The 17,977-nt window shown below is 39.8% G+C and overlaps 2 protein-coding genes across 2 annotated transcripts in view; one reads left to right on the top strand and one right to left on the bottom strand.

Moving 5' to 3' along the window:
- AMFR (autocrine motility factor receptor) overlaps nt 1-17,977 on the bottom strand; it is a 46,588-nt gene that overhangs the window by 18,345 nt on the left and 10,266 nt on the right. The window contains exons 3-8 of the mRNA XM_006747553.3: nt 14,609-14,773; nt 13,136-13,288; nt 10,674-10,714; nt 10,376-10,508; nt 8,370-8,503; nt 7,393-7,503 (exon numbers count right to left, since the gene is read on the bottom strand). Of these exons, the coding sequence (XP_006747616.1) occupies nt 7,393-7,503; nt 8,370-8,503; nt 10,376-10,508; nt 10,674-10,714; nt 13,136-13,288; nt 14,609-14,773 (737 nt within the window). The remainder of the gene's footprint in view (nt 1-7,392; nt 7,504-8,369; nt 8,504-10,375; nt 10,509-10,673; nt 10,715-13,135; nt 13,289-14,608; nt 14,774-17,977) is intronic.
- OGFOD1 (2-oxoglutarate and iron dependent oxygenase domain containing 1) overlaps nt 7,897-17,977 on the top strand; it is a 63,816-nt gene continuing 53,735 nt past the window's right edge. Inside the window, exon 1 of the mRNA XM_081806573.1 lies at nt 7,897-7,900. The gene's annotated coding sequence lies outside the window, so the exon portion shown is untranslated. The remainder of the gene's footprint in view (nt 7,901-17,977) is intronic.

Raw genomic sequence — 17,977 nt, 5'->3', positions numbered from 1 at the left:
GTCATAATAAGAACCACAAGGGCCAGTGCAGCCCCAATACTGATTATCGATAAGCTGAGACCAGCACAAAACAACTATCATCCCACCATCCTGTTCCCATTCTATTAACCAAAGTTACAATGTAAGGCAAATCAAGAGGTCCTATTAATGTTTGCTCACTCAACCCAAGGCAGGTGAGTGTTCTAAACACTAAACACTTGAGCAATTAGTAAATACTCTGAGAAAAATGAAAACAAAAACACAACATAGCAAAACTTATGGGATATAGCAGAAGCAATGCTCAGAGGCAAATTTTATAACTAAAAATGCATGAAAAGAAAAAAGATTTCAAATCAAAAGCCTAACTTTGTATCTTATGGAACCAGAAAAAGATCAAAGAAACTGAAGTCAGAAGAAGAAAGGAAATAATAGAGATCAGAGAAGAGGTAACTGAAATACAGAACACAAAAACAATAGAGTAACCAATGAAACCAAAGCCAGTTCTTTTTTTTTTTTAAATATTTTATTTATTTATTTGCCAGAGAGAGAGAGAAAGAGAAAGCACAAGCAGGGAGAGCAGCAGGCAGAGGGAGAAGCAGGCTCCCTGCTGAGCAAGGAGCCCAATGTGGGATTCAATCCCAGGACCCCAAGATCATGACCTGAGCCAAAGGCAGACGCTTAACCAACTGAGCCACCCAGGCGTCCTCAAAAGCTGGTTCTTAAAAAAATATCAACAAAAGTGACAATTTTTAGCTAGACTAAGCAAAAAAATAGATATAAAAATTAAAAGCAGAAATAAAAGTATGGGAAAAAAAAGAATTGGAAGTATGAACATTACTACCAACCTTACAGAAATGATAAGGATGATAACAGAATGCTAGAAATAATTGTAATTCAACAAATTAGAGAATATAGAGAAATATAGAGAAAAAATATAGGGCAATTTTCTACCAACACTGAAATTACCTAAATTGACTCAAGAAGAAATAGAAAGCGGCGCCTGGGTGGCTCAGTCGGTTAAGCATCTGCCTTTGGCTCAGGTCATGATCCCAGGGTCCTGGAATCAAGCCCTGAGTCAGGAGCCTGCTTCTCCCTCTCCCTCTGGGCTCTCTCCCTCTGTCTCTCAAATAAATAAATAAAATCCTAAAAAAAAAAAAGGAAGAAGAAATACAAAACTGCAACAGATTTATACAAGTAAAGAGACTGACTCAGTCAAAAAAATCTCCCAGAAAGGAAAAGCCCAAGACCAGACAGGTTCACTGGTGAATTCTACCAAATATGTCAAGAAGAATGAACACCAATCCTACTCAAGCTCTTCCAAAATATAGGAGAGAAAACTTCCTAACACTTACTCTGAGGCCAGCGTTACCCTGATACCAAAACCAGACACAGACACCACAAGAAAAGACAATTGCCAACCAATATCCCTTATGAATATAGATGCAAAAGTCCTCAACAAAATACCAGCGAAACAAATTCAACAGCACATTAAAAAGATTGCACACACCACGAACAAAAGGTATTTATTTACCCTAGAAATGCAAGTGTGGTTGAACATAAGAAAATGAATCAGTGTAACACACCACATTAGAACAAAGGAAAAAAAAAACATATGATAATCTCAATAGAGGCAGAAAAATCATTTTACAAAACTGAACACTCTTTCATGATAAAAATACTCAGGAAACTAGGAATAGAAGGGAATGACCTTAAAAGACATTCATGAAAAACCCACAGGTTAATATCACACTCAACTGAAAAAGACTGAAAGTTTTTCCTCTAAGCTCAGGAACAAGAATGCTTGTTTTCACCACTGCTATACACATCATACAGCAAGACATAGCCAGAGCAATTAGGTAAGAAAAAGAAGTAAAGGCTTCCAAATTGTAAAAAAAAAAAGGAAGTAAAACCAACTCTACTTGCAGATGATATGATCCTAAACTACTATAGAGCTAATCATCAAATTCAGAAAAGTTGCACAGTACAAAAGCAACACATAAAAATGAATTATATTTCGAACCCAAACAGGAAATTTAGAAAACAATTCCATTTGTATTAATACCTAAAAGAATAAAATATCTAGAAATAAATTTAACCAAGGAGATGAAAGACCTGATACTAAAAACCACAAAAGATTGCTGAAAGAAATTAAAGACCTAAATAACAGGAAAGACATCCCACGTTCATGGCTTGGAACACGTAATACTGTTACAATAGTAATATTCTCCAAAGTGATCTACAGATTCAACACAATCTCTATTAAATTCCAATGGCCTTTTTTGCAGAAATGGGAAAGTGGATCCCCAAATTCATGCAGAATTGTAAGGGGCCCCAAACAGCCAAAATAATACTGAAAAAGTTGGAGGACGCGCCATTTCCCAGTTTCAAAACTTACTACAAACATACAGTAATCAAAACACCACAGTAGTGGAATAAAGATAGGCCTACAGACCATTGGAATAGAACTGAGAATCCAGAAATAAACCCAGTATCTATGGCCAACTGATTTCAAGAAGGGTTCCAAGACCATTCAATGGGGAAAAAATAGATTCTTCAACAAATGAGGTTGAGCAACTGGACAACCACATGTAAAAGAATGAAGTCAGACCCCTCCTTCACTTCATGTAAAATTATAATTCAAAATGGACCAATGACCTAAATATAAGAACTAAAACCATAAAACTACTAGAAGAAAATGGGTAAATCTTCATAACCTCGGATTTGGCAATGGATTCTTAGATTTGACACTAAAAGTATCAGTAACCAAAGAAAAAATAGGTACACTGGACTTCATAATAATGAAAACTTTGTGTACATCAAAGGACATTGTCAAGAAAATGGAAAGAATACAGCTACAGAATGAAAGAAGATATGTGCAAATCATACATCTGATAAAAGTTTAGTATCCAGAACATATAAAGAACTCTTACAACTTATTAACAAAAAGACAAACAACCCAATTAAAAAATGGGCCGAGGAGTTGAAGAGACACTTTTCAAAGAAGATATACAAATGGCCAACAGGCACAATGTTCAGCATTAATGGTCACTAAGGAAATGCAAATCAAAATCCCAGTGAGATACCACTTCCCACTAGCACAGCTATAAGAAAAACAGAAAAAATAATAAATGTGAAGTATAAAGTGTGAAGAAATTAGAACCTCCATACATTGTTGGTGGGATGTAAAATGGTGTAGCTGCTGGAAAACAGTTTGGTAGTTCCTCAAGAAGTTAAACATAGAATTACATATGACCCAGGAATTCTACTCCTAGGTATATACCCCAAAGAATTAGAAACAGGTACTCAAACAGATACTTGTTCACAAATTTGATCACAGCAGTATTTGCAATACCTAAATGGTAGAAATAACCCAAATGCCCATCAACGATGAATGGGTAAATAAATTGTTTATTATAAAATTATTTAAATTCAGCCATAAAAAGGAATGAAGTGCTGATATTTGCTACAACTTGGATTTGAAAACATTCTGCTGAGTGAAAGAATCCAGTCACAAAAGGTAGGATTCCTTTTATACGAACCGTCCAGAAGAGGCAAATCCATAGACAGAAAGCAGATTAGTGGCTGCCCGGTGATGGAGGAGGGAGAAATGGGGACTCATTACTTTAATGAGCATGGGGTGTTATGCTGTGATGATGAAACAGTTTTGAAACTAGGAAGAAGTGGTAGCTACACAACACTGAATGCACTAAATGCCACTGAATTGTACATTTTAAGATGGTTAACTGTATGTTATGTGAATTTTGCCTTCATCAAAAAAGGAAATCATCAACTTCATCTAATCATGTGCTTTAGATTTCTTCTAGACTAAAGTACACTCCTGGAGTTCGTCTTTCCAACTGTCTCCAAGCTCCTCCTCTCTGGTCTTCCAACCTCAACCAGCACTATATGTGCTGTTACCCAGCTGCAAAACCAGGAGAATCTGATTCCTCTTTTAGACTTCATTCTCACAGCCAATCCAGTACCACACGCCTCCATTCCTCTGATCTGTCCACTTCTCCCCAACCACCTTCCACCACTGTAGCCCAAGCTACTCTCAACACACAACTGAATCACTGCAGCCCTTACCAACTAGTCCCCCTGATCTTCTCAAGCTGCGAATCTGATCCCCAACCTCTCCTAAAACCCTTCAATGACATCTCACCTTTTCCACTGGCCCTCAAGCCCCTGCAGGGTCTAGCTCCTGCCTGCTTCTCCTGCCTCAGCAAACGCCACTCCCCTCCTATGCTCTAAGTCCTGGTCACACCAGTTCTCTTCCAGTTCCTCCCACACACCCCATTCCCTCCTGCTAGAGGGTCACTCTCCTTTTGCTGACTCAACTCCTACTCATCACCAAGAGTCACTTCCTCCAGGCTTAAGTCAGATTCCTTTGCTACAAGTTCTCAAGAATCACATTCCTTTTCTTTAGAGTACTTCGCTCAATTTATACTTACGCATTCAGAAATGTGCCTGGCTAATTTATGTTCATCTCCTCCATTAAACTACAAGCTGTACGAAAGCAAAAACCGTATCTGTGGTTTCCGCTTTATCCCCAGACCCCAACAGAACACCCAGCACATAAAAAATTCTATCAATATGTGTTCTCCATAAATGGACCCACAACTATATGGCCAACCAATCTTCGACAAAGCAGGAAAGAATATCCAATGGAAAAAAAGTCTCTTCAACAAATGGTGTTGGGAAAACTGGACAGCAACATGCGGAAAAATGAAACTGGAGAAAAATTAATTCAAAATGGATGATGTGAGATAGGAAACCATCAAAATCCTAGAGGAGAACACAGACAGCAACCTCTTTGACCTTGGCCATAGTAACTTCTTCCTAGACACATCACCGGAGGCAAGAGAAACAAAAGCAAAAATGAACTACTGGGACTTCATCAAGATAAAAAGCTTCTGGGGCGCCTGGGTGGCTCAGTTGTTAAGCGTCTGCCTTCAGCTCAGGTCATGGTCCCAGGGTCCTGGGATCAAGGCCTGCCATTGGGCTCCCTGCTCCGCAGGAACCCTGCTTCTCCCTCTCCCTCTGTCCCTGCTTGTCTTCCCTCTCTTGCTGTGTCTCTCTCTGTCAAATAAATAAATAAAATCTTAAAAAAAAAAAAAAAGATAAAAGGCTTCTGCATAAAGAAGGAAACAATCACAAAATTAAAGGCAGCCCACGGAATGGAAGAAGACATTTGTACACAATGTACCTGATAAAGGGTTAGTATTCAAAATCTGTGAAGAACTTATCGAGCTCAACACCCAAAAAAGAAATAACCCAGCTAAGAAATGGGCAGAAGACATGATCAGACACTTCCAAAGAAGACATCCAGATGGCTAACAGACACATGAAAAGATGTTCAACACCACTCATCATCAGGGAAATGCAAATCAAAACCACAGTGAGATACCACCTCATAACCTGTGAGAATGGCTAAAATTAATACAAGAAACAACAGATGTGGGCGAGGATGTGGAGAAAGAGGAATCCTCTTGCACTGTTGGTGGGAATGCAAACTGGTACAGCCACTCTGGAGAACAGTTTGTGGAGTTTCCTCAAAAAGTTAAATATAGAATTACTGTATGATGCAGCAACTGAATTACTACCCAAAGAATACAAAAATACAGATTTGAAGGGGTACATGCACCCCAATGTTTATAGCAGCGTTATCGACAACAGCCAAACTATGGAGAGAACTCAAATGTCCATCGACTGATGAATGGATAAAGAAGATGTAGTATACATATCCAATGGAATATTACTCAGCCATCAAAAAAATGAAATCTTGCCATTTTCAATGACATGGATAAGCTAGTATGTTAAGTGAAATAAGTCAGTCAGAGAAAGAGAAATACCATATGATCTCACTCATGTGGAATTTAAGAAAGAAAACATGAACATATGGGAGAGGGAAAAGAAAAAAGGAAGAGAGGGAAATGAACCATAAGAGACTCTTAACGATAGAAAACAAACTGAGAGCTGATGGAGGGAGGGAGGTGGGGGATGGTCATTAAGGAGTGCACTTGTGATGAGCACTGGGTGTTGTATGTAAGTGATGAATCACTGAATTCTACTCCTGAAACCAATATTGCACTATATATTAACTAAAATTTAAATTAAAAAAAAGTGTTTAAATTTTAAAAATTAAAATAAGTATATGTGTTTACCTACTGATGCTCAAGCTCCAAAGCCCTTCTAATATTAAAAAAGAGAAGAAAAACAATTTGGGTATATAAAATGAGAAAAGGAAGATTAAAGATGTAAAGATGAAAACTTTCTCAATGTGCAAAAAGGATCACAGATGCAAAAGCCAAAGCTACCTCAGAGATACCTCAACATCAAAAAAATATCCAATCCAGGGCGCCTGGGTGGCTCAGTCTTTGCATCTGACTTTGGCTCAGGTCATGTTATCAAGGTCCTAGACTCCAGCCCCCTGTCTGGCTTCCCGCTCAGCAGGGAGTCTGTTTCTCCCTCTCCCTCTCCCCCTGCTCATGCTCTCTCAAATAAATAAAATCTTAAAAAAAAAAAAGACATCTACTCCATAGACACAGTGATTTAGGTTAAACAGACTCAGCCCCTATGAGATCTCTAAGAATGAATTAAGTAAGGCAGTGAGGGCCACAACACAGAGAGAGGCAACAGGACTCCCTGCCAGAGGAACAAACCTGTCCCGCCCATAGATCTGATGCATTCTTAAGAGATTTTCTGGTGCCTGGGTGGCTCAGTCATTGAAGCGTCTGCCTTCGGCTCAGGTCATGATCCCAGGGTCCTGAGATCGAGAGCCCTGCATCAGGCTCCCTGCTCAGCGGGGCATCTGCTTCTCCCTCTCCCGCTGCCCCCTACCCCCCCACTTGTGCACGTGCCCTCTCTCTCTCAAATAAAAAAATAAAATCTTGGGGAAAAAACAACAAAAAAAAGATTTTCTGAAAATGCTGTTTTGTTCTCCCTGATAATATAGTCACAGTTTTTCTGGACTGTTCAGTGGTCCTGGTCCAGTCCCCAACTCAGCCAACCTCCCTGGCATGTTGTTTCTCTGTTACTTTTGTACATGTGCAAAATGGAAAAATAGTCTCTTGTCCCAGTGAATGCATAAGCTGTTTGAAAGCAAGGATTCCCCCCATCCCTTTCTTTTAAATCTTACAGGCACACTTGTTCTACCTCAGGGCAGAAATTGACAAGGAATATGAAGAGAGTCAGCAGACCCAGAAATTAGGATGGCAGGCTGTGAGTGGGGAACAGTCCTGCCGTAGAGCGATGAGGCTGAGGGATGGAGGAGAACAGCCCAGAGCTTCCCACAGCATTCACTGCCAGCTCCACGGCCAGTCTGAGGTAATGTCCCCACCCCCTTGCTAGGACTGGTCCGGAGCCCCGGCACAAACAGCACCCCCACGCCCTGGACAGAACCCCAGGCCCTACTTGTGGAAAAGATGTCCGCAGGGCAGTTTCCTCGCGGCCTGCATGGAGTCCCAGCAGATGGCACAGTCATCATTGTTGACAGCCAGCTCCTCCGGAGTTGCCACAGCAAACCTGTAAAAGACGAACGCAGCCAGCAGACCTCTGTCAGTTCCACACATGTAAAACTGAGTGCCACGCCATAAACTTCGCCCTCTGACAGCAGTTACAGAGGAATCTGGGGCAGTTAAACGTTCCCAGCCATCAAAAACATTACATCTGCTTTCTCTTCATAGCCCACCAAAGAGCAAAAAACGTAAACACAGAAACGAACTCTGTCTTAACAACAGCTGTTAGTTCCTTCAACATAACACATTAGCTAAAAATGACTTGAGGGAACATTTCTGGGCAAACCAGAGGAGTTAAGACCCACCCCTAGAGAGCCAAACTGTTCCCCTGGACACTAAAGATACCCATTCATCTCACATCTGCAGGCTGGCAAGTGAGTCCCTCCCTTGGTGAGCTTAAGAGCGTGTGTGTAAACATGCATGTGGAAGGAATTAAGTGAGACCCACTTCATAAAATAGAGGACAGAAGCCCAAGGAAGCTTCCGCTTAATGATGATGATGATAAAAATAACGGCATAATAAGAACCACCTAGTATTTATTGAGCAGCTGCTACATACTCATACTGTTCTAAGCATGTTACTTGCACTACCCCACTGGCTCCTCCCAAGAGTTCCAGTACAAAGGCTCTGCTATCATCCCTAGAGTGGAAGCAACTGAGGCACAGAGATTTAATTAAGATGCCCTCAAATCACACAGCAAATCCTCACATAGGTGAGGATTCACACCTGGCAGTCCTTCTCCAGAGCCTCCACTTATCCTCTTCACCCTTCGGTTAACAGCTAACAAAAGTGGTTCTCGGATCACCTGGGATCTGTTATTATAAAAAATCTAAAACGAGTCCAGTTGGGCAACATCAGCGTGTGCTCACGCACCTGGCCTCCATGTTGCCAACCACACGCAAGTAGTTCTTGTGCCGGCGGATCCGACGCTGCACTTCGTGGAATAGGTAACGCAGCTGCATGAAGATGACCAAGCTGGCCATGGATAACCAGATGTTGCCAAATAACTTCGCAGGAAGGAAAGAGAATGAAACACACAATAAAAATGAATGTGAACTTGCTAGTGACAAAGGTGACGTATGTAACAGAAGCTCTTATTGGTGGTAAACGGGAACTGGAACAATCTTTCACCAAGCAAATGCAGATATTTATCTCACTACCATAAACAATGTACACGCTCTTTGGCCTAGTCATTCCATCATCAGCTATCTTTTCTCAGGAACTAATCCGAAATTTAAAAGCTTTATGCACGAAGATATCCATCCATGCAATTATAAAAAAGAAAACCAGGAAATGAGCAAAATGCCCAGTAGGGAAATAGTTAGGTTGTAAATTCATATAATGTAATAGTATATAGTCATTAATTACATTTTTTATAAAATAAAGTTATATATTATTATACTATATTTACGTATAACATTTTTAAAGATTAATCACATGGGAAAATATTTAAGTGAAAAAAGCCAGATAAAACTATCTCAAAAAACTAATATGTGATAAACTATGTAAAGATGTGAAAACAGCAAACAACTGAATACAGTCTAAATATCCATTATGAGGGTTGGTTAATTAAATCATTATATATCTGTATGATGGAATTCTTATCCTGAAGGCATTAAATGGTTCCGAAGAACTGTGGCTAGCACAGGACAGTACAGATAATACATTAGCTAAAAAAAAAAAAAAAGCAAAACTAAACTAAATGTCCAAAATACAATCTCAATTTATGACTGTATGTATTTGAATATAAAAGGAAAAAATAAATACAATAAAACGTTAACAGTTATCCCTGGGCATTTGAGGGAGCTTTAAACAAAAGCTATACATGTTTTTAAATATGTTTTCAAAGTTATTTTCAAAAAGCATACTTAGAAATGTCCTGTGTCTAACCTAGTCATTTTTTTTTTTTTAAAGATTTATTTATTTAGGGTGCCTGGGTGGCTCAGTTGGTTAAGCAACTGCCTTCGGCTCAGGTCATGATCCTGGAGTCCCGGGATCGAGTCCCACATCAGGCTCCCTGCTCAGCGGGGGAGTCTGCTTCTCCCTCTGACCCTCTTCCCTCTTGTGCTCTCGTCTCTCATTCTCTCTCTCTCAAATAAATAAATAAAATCTTTAAAAAAAAAGATTTAATTTATTTATTTGAGCAGGGAGGACAGGTATGGGGAGAGGGAAAGGGAGTTATAAGCAGACAACACTCAGAGCGTGGAGCCTGACTTGGGGCTCAATCTCACAACTTGAGCCAAAACCAAGAGTCAGACATTTAACCAACTGTGCCTCCCAGGCGCCCCTAACCCAGTAATTTTTAAATGCATCTTTAATAGGCTTATAGTATAAATCAACTGCCCACCAAATATGTTGATTCTTACCATTATTAGATCACTGAAGTGCTAACCATGGAAGCAGATTTTCAACTGTAATTTCTTGCATAGCAAAGTAAAATGTAAACGATGAAGTAGGAGGAATGAAATACAAATGCTTTCTTTTTAATTATAAAGCAGAAAAATTATGAATCCATGAAGTAGCTAACATTGCAAGAGTTCCCATTACCCCCTACAAAGTAACTGCTACGTATCAGAAGCCACAGAAACTAGGGGGAGCATACGGAATCCTCTTAATTTCATGGTAGAAGAATGACCAGTGACTAGGTCAGTGGAGTTCATGGAGTGCCCTAGGAGGACAGCAAACTCAAGCTGGGCTCCAGCTGAAATGCACGCCATTATTCTATACCCAGTGGCAGAAAGACAGAGGGGCACAGCTGCATTTGTTTTGAGAGTCTTTACGCAGTTTATCCACAAATGTTTCATTTCTTATGGACTAACCAGGGTTTCTGATTCTAAAACACCTAGCTCTCTGTTAGAGCTCCTTCTGAGGAAGCTTACCAACATGTGAATATGGTGCATGAGGTCCAGGGACAAGAGAGTGAGCTCCATGACAAAATCTGTGTAATAGACATAGGTTCCTTTTCCCTCCCATGTCCCTTCATGGTTGAGGTCCCAGAGGTGAATTACATATCTGCAGTGAACAAAGAAAAATCATTTTAGCAATTTACTGTTACAGTTTAATCTAGCTTACCCGTGATACAGTATAGTCACATTTTTATAGATTTTATACATGTGACATCTTAAAATCAACTGTATGAGTAGACCTCAATCACCTCCCTCCCAAATTTTTACTCACCGTAAAATCACATGAGCAGTCCTCACTGTCACAAGAAGAGACTATAAAGAAAGATGTATTTTTTCTTTAGTAAACTTTGGAATTGTTCAGGCCAAACTTAACTTTTACAAAAAGATAAAAGGCAAGCATTTCTCAGTTCAACTAAAACACGGGTTATTCAAGGGAGGGGGTGGTGGGGGAATGGGATGAATGCGGTCAGAAAGTAGAAACTCCCAGTTACAAGATAAATGAGGACTGGGGATGTAACATCCAACATAATGACTGTAGTTAACACTGCTGTGGTACATCTGAAAGTTGTGGAGAGGATAGATCCTGAAAGTTCTCATCACAAAGGAAAAAACCCTTTTCTTTCTTTTTCTGTATCTAGGAGATGATGGATGTTAAGGAAACTTACTGTCACAATCACTTCACAATCTATGTCAGTTAATCATTAGACTGTATATCTTAAACTTATACAATGCTGTATGTCAATTATATCACAATAAAACTGAAAGAAAAAAAAGCAGGTTGTTCAAGCTTACCAACTATTTTTTATCTGCTTCAAATTTCCACAGAATTCTTTCATGACCTAGAAACCAACTTTCATTGAGCCTTTTTTCTGTTAATAGGTGACAACTGATTACACCTGTCCATCTCATGGGACTGCCTTCTATAATCTTGAGGTTCATTCTAGTAATTTGACAACCACTTCTAGTTTACGCAGCAGGAAGTCACCATCATTGATTACTACAAAGGGTGTCTGAATACTTGGTGATCCTATACCAAAAGTATAGTTCAGGTACCCCAATCCAAGATGAGTACCTGCCCTCTACATAACGCTTTGTATACTCCCCTTGCCCACACAAAAACAAAAAGAATGAAGGAAATAAAGAATAAGCCCTTCACAGTATTTTGTATTATAGAAATTGATATTAAAAAAAATCTCCTCTTGGGCGCCTGGGTGGCTCAGTTGGTTAAGCGACTGCCTTCGGCTCAGGTCATGATCCTGGAGTCCCTGGATCAAGTCCGGCATCGGGCTCCCTGCTCAGCGGGGAGTCTGCTTCTCCCTCTGACCCTCCCCCCTCTCATGTGCTCTCTCTCTAATAAATAAATAAAATCTTTAAAAAAAAAAAAAATCTCCTCTTAAACTACAATAGAACTATTACATTGTTTGAGATTTGGAAATCCCAATTTATAAATGGAAAATATTTTACATAGATTAACACTATAAATATAAAAATACAATTAAGTTCAAAATATAAAATCTGTAACATTATTATCTTGAAATAATCATAGTAATGAGCTGAAATAAAAATATGTACTATAGTAAGATCCAATAAGCCTAATTTAAATGACTTTATTTTTAGGTATACCTTTCCCAAAGTTTGGCTTAATATTAATTAAAAGTAAAAAGCAGGAAAACCAGACTATCATGCAAATGATGATTTATTGTAAAATATATCTAAAGCAAACTAATAACATAGATCAGTGCAAAAAAAATTTTAGATTTTTTTCAAGAGAAATATACACATATAGACAGTATTCATTTAGAACTGCGAATGTTTTACTAAGTATTTAAATGTTCCTTTCCTAATTTTACTTACACTACTACATCATATTCTGAAATCAATGCTACTAAGCAAAATTTTTAAAAAAATTTTTAAATTTTTAAAATGAACTCTTACCTCCAACGTGGGCTTGAACTCACGACCCCCAGATCAAGAGTCACACATTCCACCAAATGACCCAGCCAGGCACCCCAATAAATGTTAACCCTATTCTAACAAATTCCCAAATAGCAGTTCAAACTTAGTGTTTTGATATTAGCTAATTAAATTTAATAATGTATTATTTCATTTTTTTCCTTAATAGTAGCAATTATGGTAAAGATAAAAACATTTTGCCTTTGGCCTGAGGAAAAAAGCAAAGATAGCAACTGAATATAAGGACATACAAAAAAATTTTTATTTCTATTGAACAAAAATTGGTATTTTCAAAGGTTTAAAAAGTAAATTTAAAATATACATGAATATCTCAGATTAGTCTTCCAAAATAAAGAATATAGCTTACATATTTATATTATCCCATAAAATTTTAACTTATATCCTAGCTAAAAAAACCCAATTTTTGGATTGTGCCACTGCTCACTCTGAAACCTTAAATAATTCACTGCACCCTCTACACCAGTTTCCCCATTTATAAACAGGAATAATAAAATGAGTCAATACACTGCAGGTATTTACAGCAACCCTCAGCATACAGTAAGCACTATAGAAATGTGGGCAAAAATAATTACCTTTTATTATGTCATAGCAAGGATTACAAGAAATCATACATTTTTCCCTTCAATGCCAGTACCCAACACAAAAGCAAGGAATTCAAAACATGCTTGTTAAAAGACCAAATATCCCTCAGTCACAACATGGGTGACTTGAAAACATACAGGAGTATGATCAGAACAAAAACCCGCGTCCACACCTTACCTCTGCTGCCATGAAAGCCAGCGTGTGCATCCCGTGGGTGTAGCCTGTGACACAGCAGACGACTGCCAATCCACAGCAAGAAAGCAGCATTGCGATCAACAGAGACAGAACTCGCCCGTGGCTACTCATGGGTGTGGTGGGAGAAAAGGAAAGCTGAAACGTACAAAACAGGAGAAGGAAATTGATTCTTCTTCACGGCACTGTTAAGCTTCCCTGAGAAACTCAAGGGTAGTCTCAGTGTCTTTGCTCAGGAACCTGGGCTTAGCAGCGCCGCCAAATGCCAAGCACAGAAAAGCACCCCAGTGCCAGATGGTCAAATTCTCCATCCAACCTAAATATGAGCACGAGCTGATATTCAGAGATCTTTATCACTTACTTTACGGAATATTAACAATATACATCATATTTCCATCTCAAATTCTCAAGGATCCTCCTCCTACCAGTGGATGATAAGCCTCTCTCTAAGAAATTTTCCAAAGGTATTTAAGTCTCTCAATATTCAACAGCACTCCAGACAGCACCATGTTCTGTTGTGTTTCTTGCTCGATCTTGCTCTCCCCCTCCTCCTGAAAATTCACTGGGAGCATATTCCTACAGTGTTCGGGGCTGGGACAAGGGAAATGTCATCCAGGTGTGGAGCGCCCCCTACCACGATGCTAGATTAACAGTATACAAGGAGAGGCAACAGCGGGGACAGAGGCCTGGGGCTGGGAGTCTGAGCAGGAGGGTGGAGATAACCCGTTAGGGAGGTTACGCACTCCTGCTCTTGACCCCTGAAGAGCTTTCAGACTGAGATGAACTCACAGAGAGGTGCAGGGACCACCTGTCCCCGAGGACCAGGTGAAGCGAAGAGCAAATGAGGTCCCGGAGTGGTGTAACTGAAGGGCAGAACTGTAGGTGTGTGTTTTCCCAGGACCCTTGACATTTGTCCGGGGGCAATGAAGAGTGAGGGTTCACCCCACAACTCTGATCTGAAGCCGAGAGGCAGATCTTGTACCCGGACAGAGAAGGATTCACTTCTCTCAGGACCCAGGGAGACAAGAGGGCTAACTCAGTCCTTGCCCAGGGCTGGAAATAGTGTAAACTAGTCCAAAAGAAGTTCCAAGAATCAGAGGAAAAAAACGGAAGGAGACTGGAACAGAAGATATCTGGAAGACAGCCGCTTTTATTCAGCTTATACGTTAAGCTTTCCTCAAGCTGTGATGGGAACAGTTTGTGTAGGTGAACTGACCCCACGCGGGCTTTAACACACTCTGCTAGTGGGGAAAAGAGGGGATCTTCAGCAGAGACACTGATCCTGCATTCTGTGGCCGCTACACGAAGTTCCTCAAGAAATAGGCGGCGGCTACCTGATCTGAGAGCCTTGCCCTGGAGACCTACGCATGACGTGGCCGTTATGGCTCCTTCATCTTACACAATTCAAACCTGGCAAATGTGTGACTAAGCAAGCAGAGAGCTTGGCCAAAAACTCACATATTCAAATCGGTCCTTGCAGAGCTGAACCATCAGATGTAGAAATACAAGTCCAGCAAACCAGAGGCACCACATGACCACCTCTTCCACCGTCTGCACATTCAGCACACCAAAAATGAAAATGAACTTGTAGAAAATAAAATTCCAGAACTTGTCTTTGAGGTGCTGAAAAGACAAATATTTATAAAGGTTAGTACTATTACATCTAACCTATTTAAGAGAAGTTAACACAACAAAAACTGGCTGCTCTGGAGAAAATACATTCTACATTCAGCTTTCTAACATTTGTTCGCAAGACATTAGAAGGTAAAGAAAAAAATAAACTCTCTAAAGAATAAAGGTAAGGCACCTAGAAAGTCATGTGTAGACTCTGGATTGTAATCCCTCAGTCAGTTATAAAATTTTAGCCATCAAAAGGGGCGTGATATTAGTCTAGTACCTTGTATATTAAGAATAATACAAATACTTCCAACACAAAATTTTAAAAATAATGAAGTCTACAAGTATCATTTTTAATACTTAATGCTCTTTGGATTTGTAAACAATAGAAAAGATTAGGCTTTTTCTTTTTAAACATCCTTCAGATTAAAAAATAACATATGCGGGCGCCTGGGTGGCTCAGTTGGTTAAGCGACTGCCTTCAGCTCGGGTCATGATCCCGGAGTCCCGGGATCGAGTCCCACATCGGGCTCCCTGCTTAGCGGGGAGCCTGCTTCTCCCTCTGACCCTCTCCCCTCTCGTGCTGTTTCTCTCTCTCTCTCAAATAAATAAATAAATAAAATCTTTAAAAAAAAAATAAATAACATATGCTCATTCACCAGCCTATAATCCGTAAGAAGAGTAAAACAAAAATGCCTTAGCATCTTTATGCATTTTTCTTGTCTTCTCCTAATGTGCAAAACCTTAATTTTTGTGTACACTGCTTTATTTCACTTCTCATATTGTGAGAACCTTACTAGCATCAGTGAATAATCCGTGAATATACCATTTTAGTGGTTACAGACGGACAATGAAATTGTTTTTGTCTCCCTTTGGAAAATGTTGCAGTGAGTATCTCTGCCAGAGTTTCTATTTCTTCAGCATTATGGAATCAAAGGTTACGAATATTTTTATAGTTTCTATTAAGTACCACCCACCTGGTTTCCAAAGAAGTTGTATAAATGTACTCTCCCAGGGTTAGTGGGAGAGTACTTTGCCTATAAGGAGGCTATCCAGTTTTTAAAATCTTCACTACCCTGAAGAAAAAGGTCAAGGAGGGGAGTCTAGCCCCTAAAATACACTAGTGAGCCATCTGTGGGAGGGGTGGGAACTGAGTAAAAGACATGAGAATCAAACAGGACTCCCAAGTATCTTCTCAGAAATAGTTCTGAACCATATAAATGTTTCGCAAATTCAAACAATTAAAACAGAAAAAAAAAACAAAACTGAATAGAAACAGAAATAACTGAGCCTAAATGTATAACAAATGAAGGACCACTAAAAGATAAGATTATTACTTCAAGGACTTTTAGTCACTATACTGACTGTACACCATTTGCACAAAGAACAAAGGGAACTAGGAACCTTTGGTGAACGCCTATTTCCAGATCTGGGACAGGTGAAGTACAAGGTGAACCCAGGACATCTTGTGCCTGGGTTTTGAATCTTCACCCCACCATGTATTTGCCGTGCGACTTGTGACGAGTCACTTAACGTTCCCGTGCTTTGGTCTCCCCACCTATAAGATGGGCCTTATGAGCCTGGTATCCACTTCACAGAACTGCTGGAGAAACTTAACTAAGCTACTCTATGTACGGTGCTGGGGCATGTCCCATAGCGGGCATTATGCGCCTTAAAAAAAAAAATCCCTTGCTCTAAACCTCCCCGGAACAGTTTCTTTCTTCTCCTGCTGTCGGTATTCAGTGTCTTTGCCTCCAGCACGACTTTATTTCTTGAACTTTCTTGAATCACCCACAGAGCAAACCCATGTCAATTCTGCAGAGTTCTAACTCAAACTAGTGCTTGATAAATGCCACTGGATGACACTCATCAAAAAAAAGTCATCACGGTGGGGAGCACAGCATAATGTGCACAGAGCTGTGGAACCACTGTTTGTGTAGCTGAAACTAAGGTAATACTATGTGTTAACTATACTCGAATAACAAGTTTTAAATAAGTAAGTAAAATAAATGAAAGATGTGATCTGTACTGGAAAACTCAAAGTAGGATAACAGATGTGCCCGTTACCTCTAGGTATCGTAAAAATCTATATAACACTCCAAGGTAATGTGTTCTGAAAATTTTGAACGGATATTTAACATTTCAGGAAAATGAAAGCAGTGGATTATGGCTCACTGGTGCCAGATCAATCCACCAGCAAGGAGATGGCTTGCCTGGCCTGACCAATTTCTGGCCCGCAAGCCAGAAGTTTTTCGTCACAAAGAAAGAAGCATCAAAAGGAGCTTTTGATTCTTACCCCCAAAATGACCTTCCACAGTGCTACCTGGGAGACCTCTGGAGTTGATATTTTGGAGAAAGTGCTGAATACTCACTAATGAAAACTCTCTGGGAGAACAAACAGTCCTGCTCCTAACAGCATCCAAGGGCTCAACCACACAGTAACCTCGGTTTAGCTCTGAACTAGGACCTCAGCTGATCTGATAACAGGGGACTTGTGTTGAAAGGGTAGGTAAGGAGCGAGGCCAATGCAAGTTCAAGGTAGCAGGTCCCTGTGTCTCATCGCGGGGATAAGATAAAGTGAAATCTAGTTCTGTTTGTATGTTGTTGTTTTAAGGTCAGTTCTAAATTCTTATTTTTAAACACACCATTCTACATTCTATGCTAAAATCCTTGGGGGCCTGCCAATCTGTACGGTATGCTTGTGGCACATTCTTTATTACAAGCATGTCCTGCTCATATACCTGCACCTTCTGGGAGTAATGTTCCAATGTCAGACTATCCCTAATCTTCTGCTTGTGGAATGACGAATCTTAATTTACTTGTCCAAAGGGAGAAATTTAAATCTCTCGGTAATTCCTTTGGAAAAGAACCTATATTCTAAAGAGTGATGTTATTATTCAAACTAAAACAAATCTATGCTTCTTTAAAAACTGCATTCATGAAAGTCATGGGAAAAACAGCTATGAAGAACAATATCAGGACAACCTGGCTACACTGAATATGGGCTGTGGATTCCATAAAGTATTTTATCAATGCTAAGTTTCCTAATTTTGATCATTGTGCTATGGTTACATAAGAAAATGTCCTTATTCTTAATCGCAGGAAACAAACTGAGTGTTGTTGGAGTGGGGGGTGGGGTGGGAGGGATGGGGTGACTGGGTGATAGACACTGGGGAGGGTATGTGCTCTGTTAAGCGCTGTGAATTGTGC

The sequence above is a fragment of the Leptonychotes weddellii genome, chromosome 16, assembly GCF_054177405.1.
Source record: "Leptonychotes weddellii isolate Sample4059 chromosome 16, ASM5417740v2, whole genome shotgun sequence".
NCBI lineage: Eukaryota > Metazoa > Chordata > Mammalia > Carnivora > Phocidae > Leptonychotes > Leptonychotes weddellii.
Note: the sequence above shows the minus strand (reverse complement) of the source record. Positions and strands in the feature narration are given on the sequence as shown.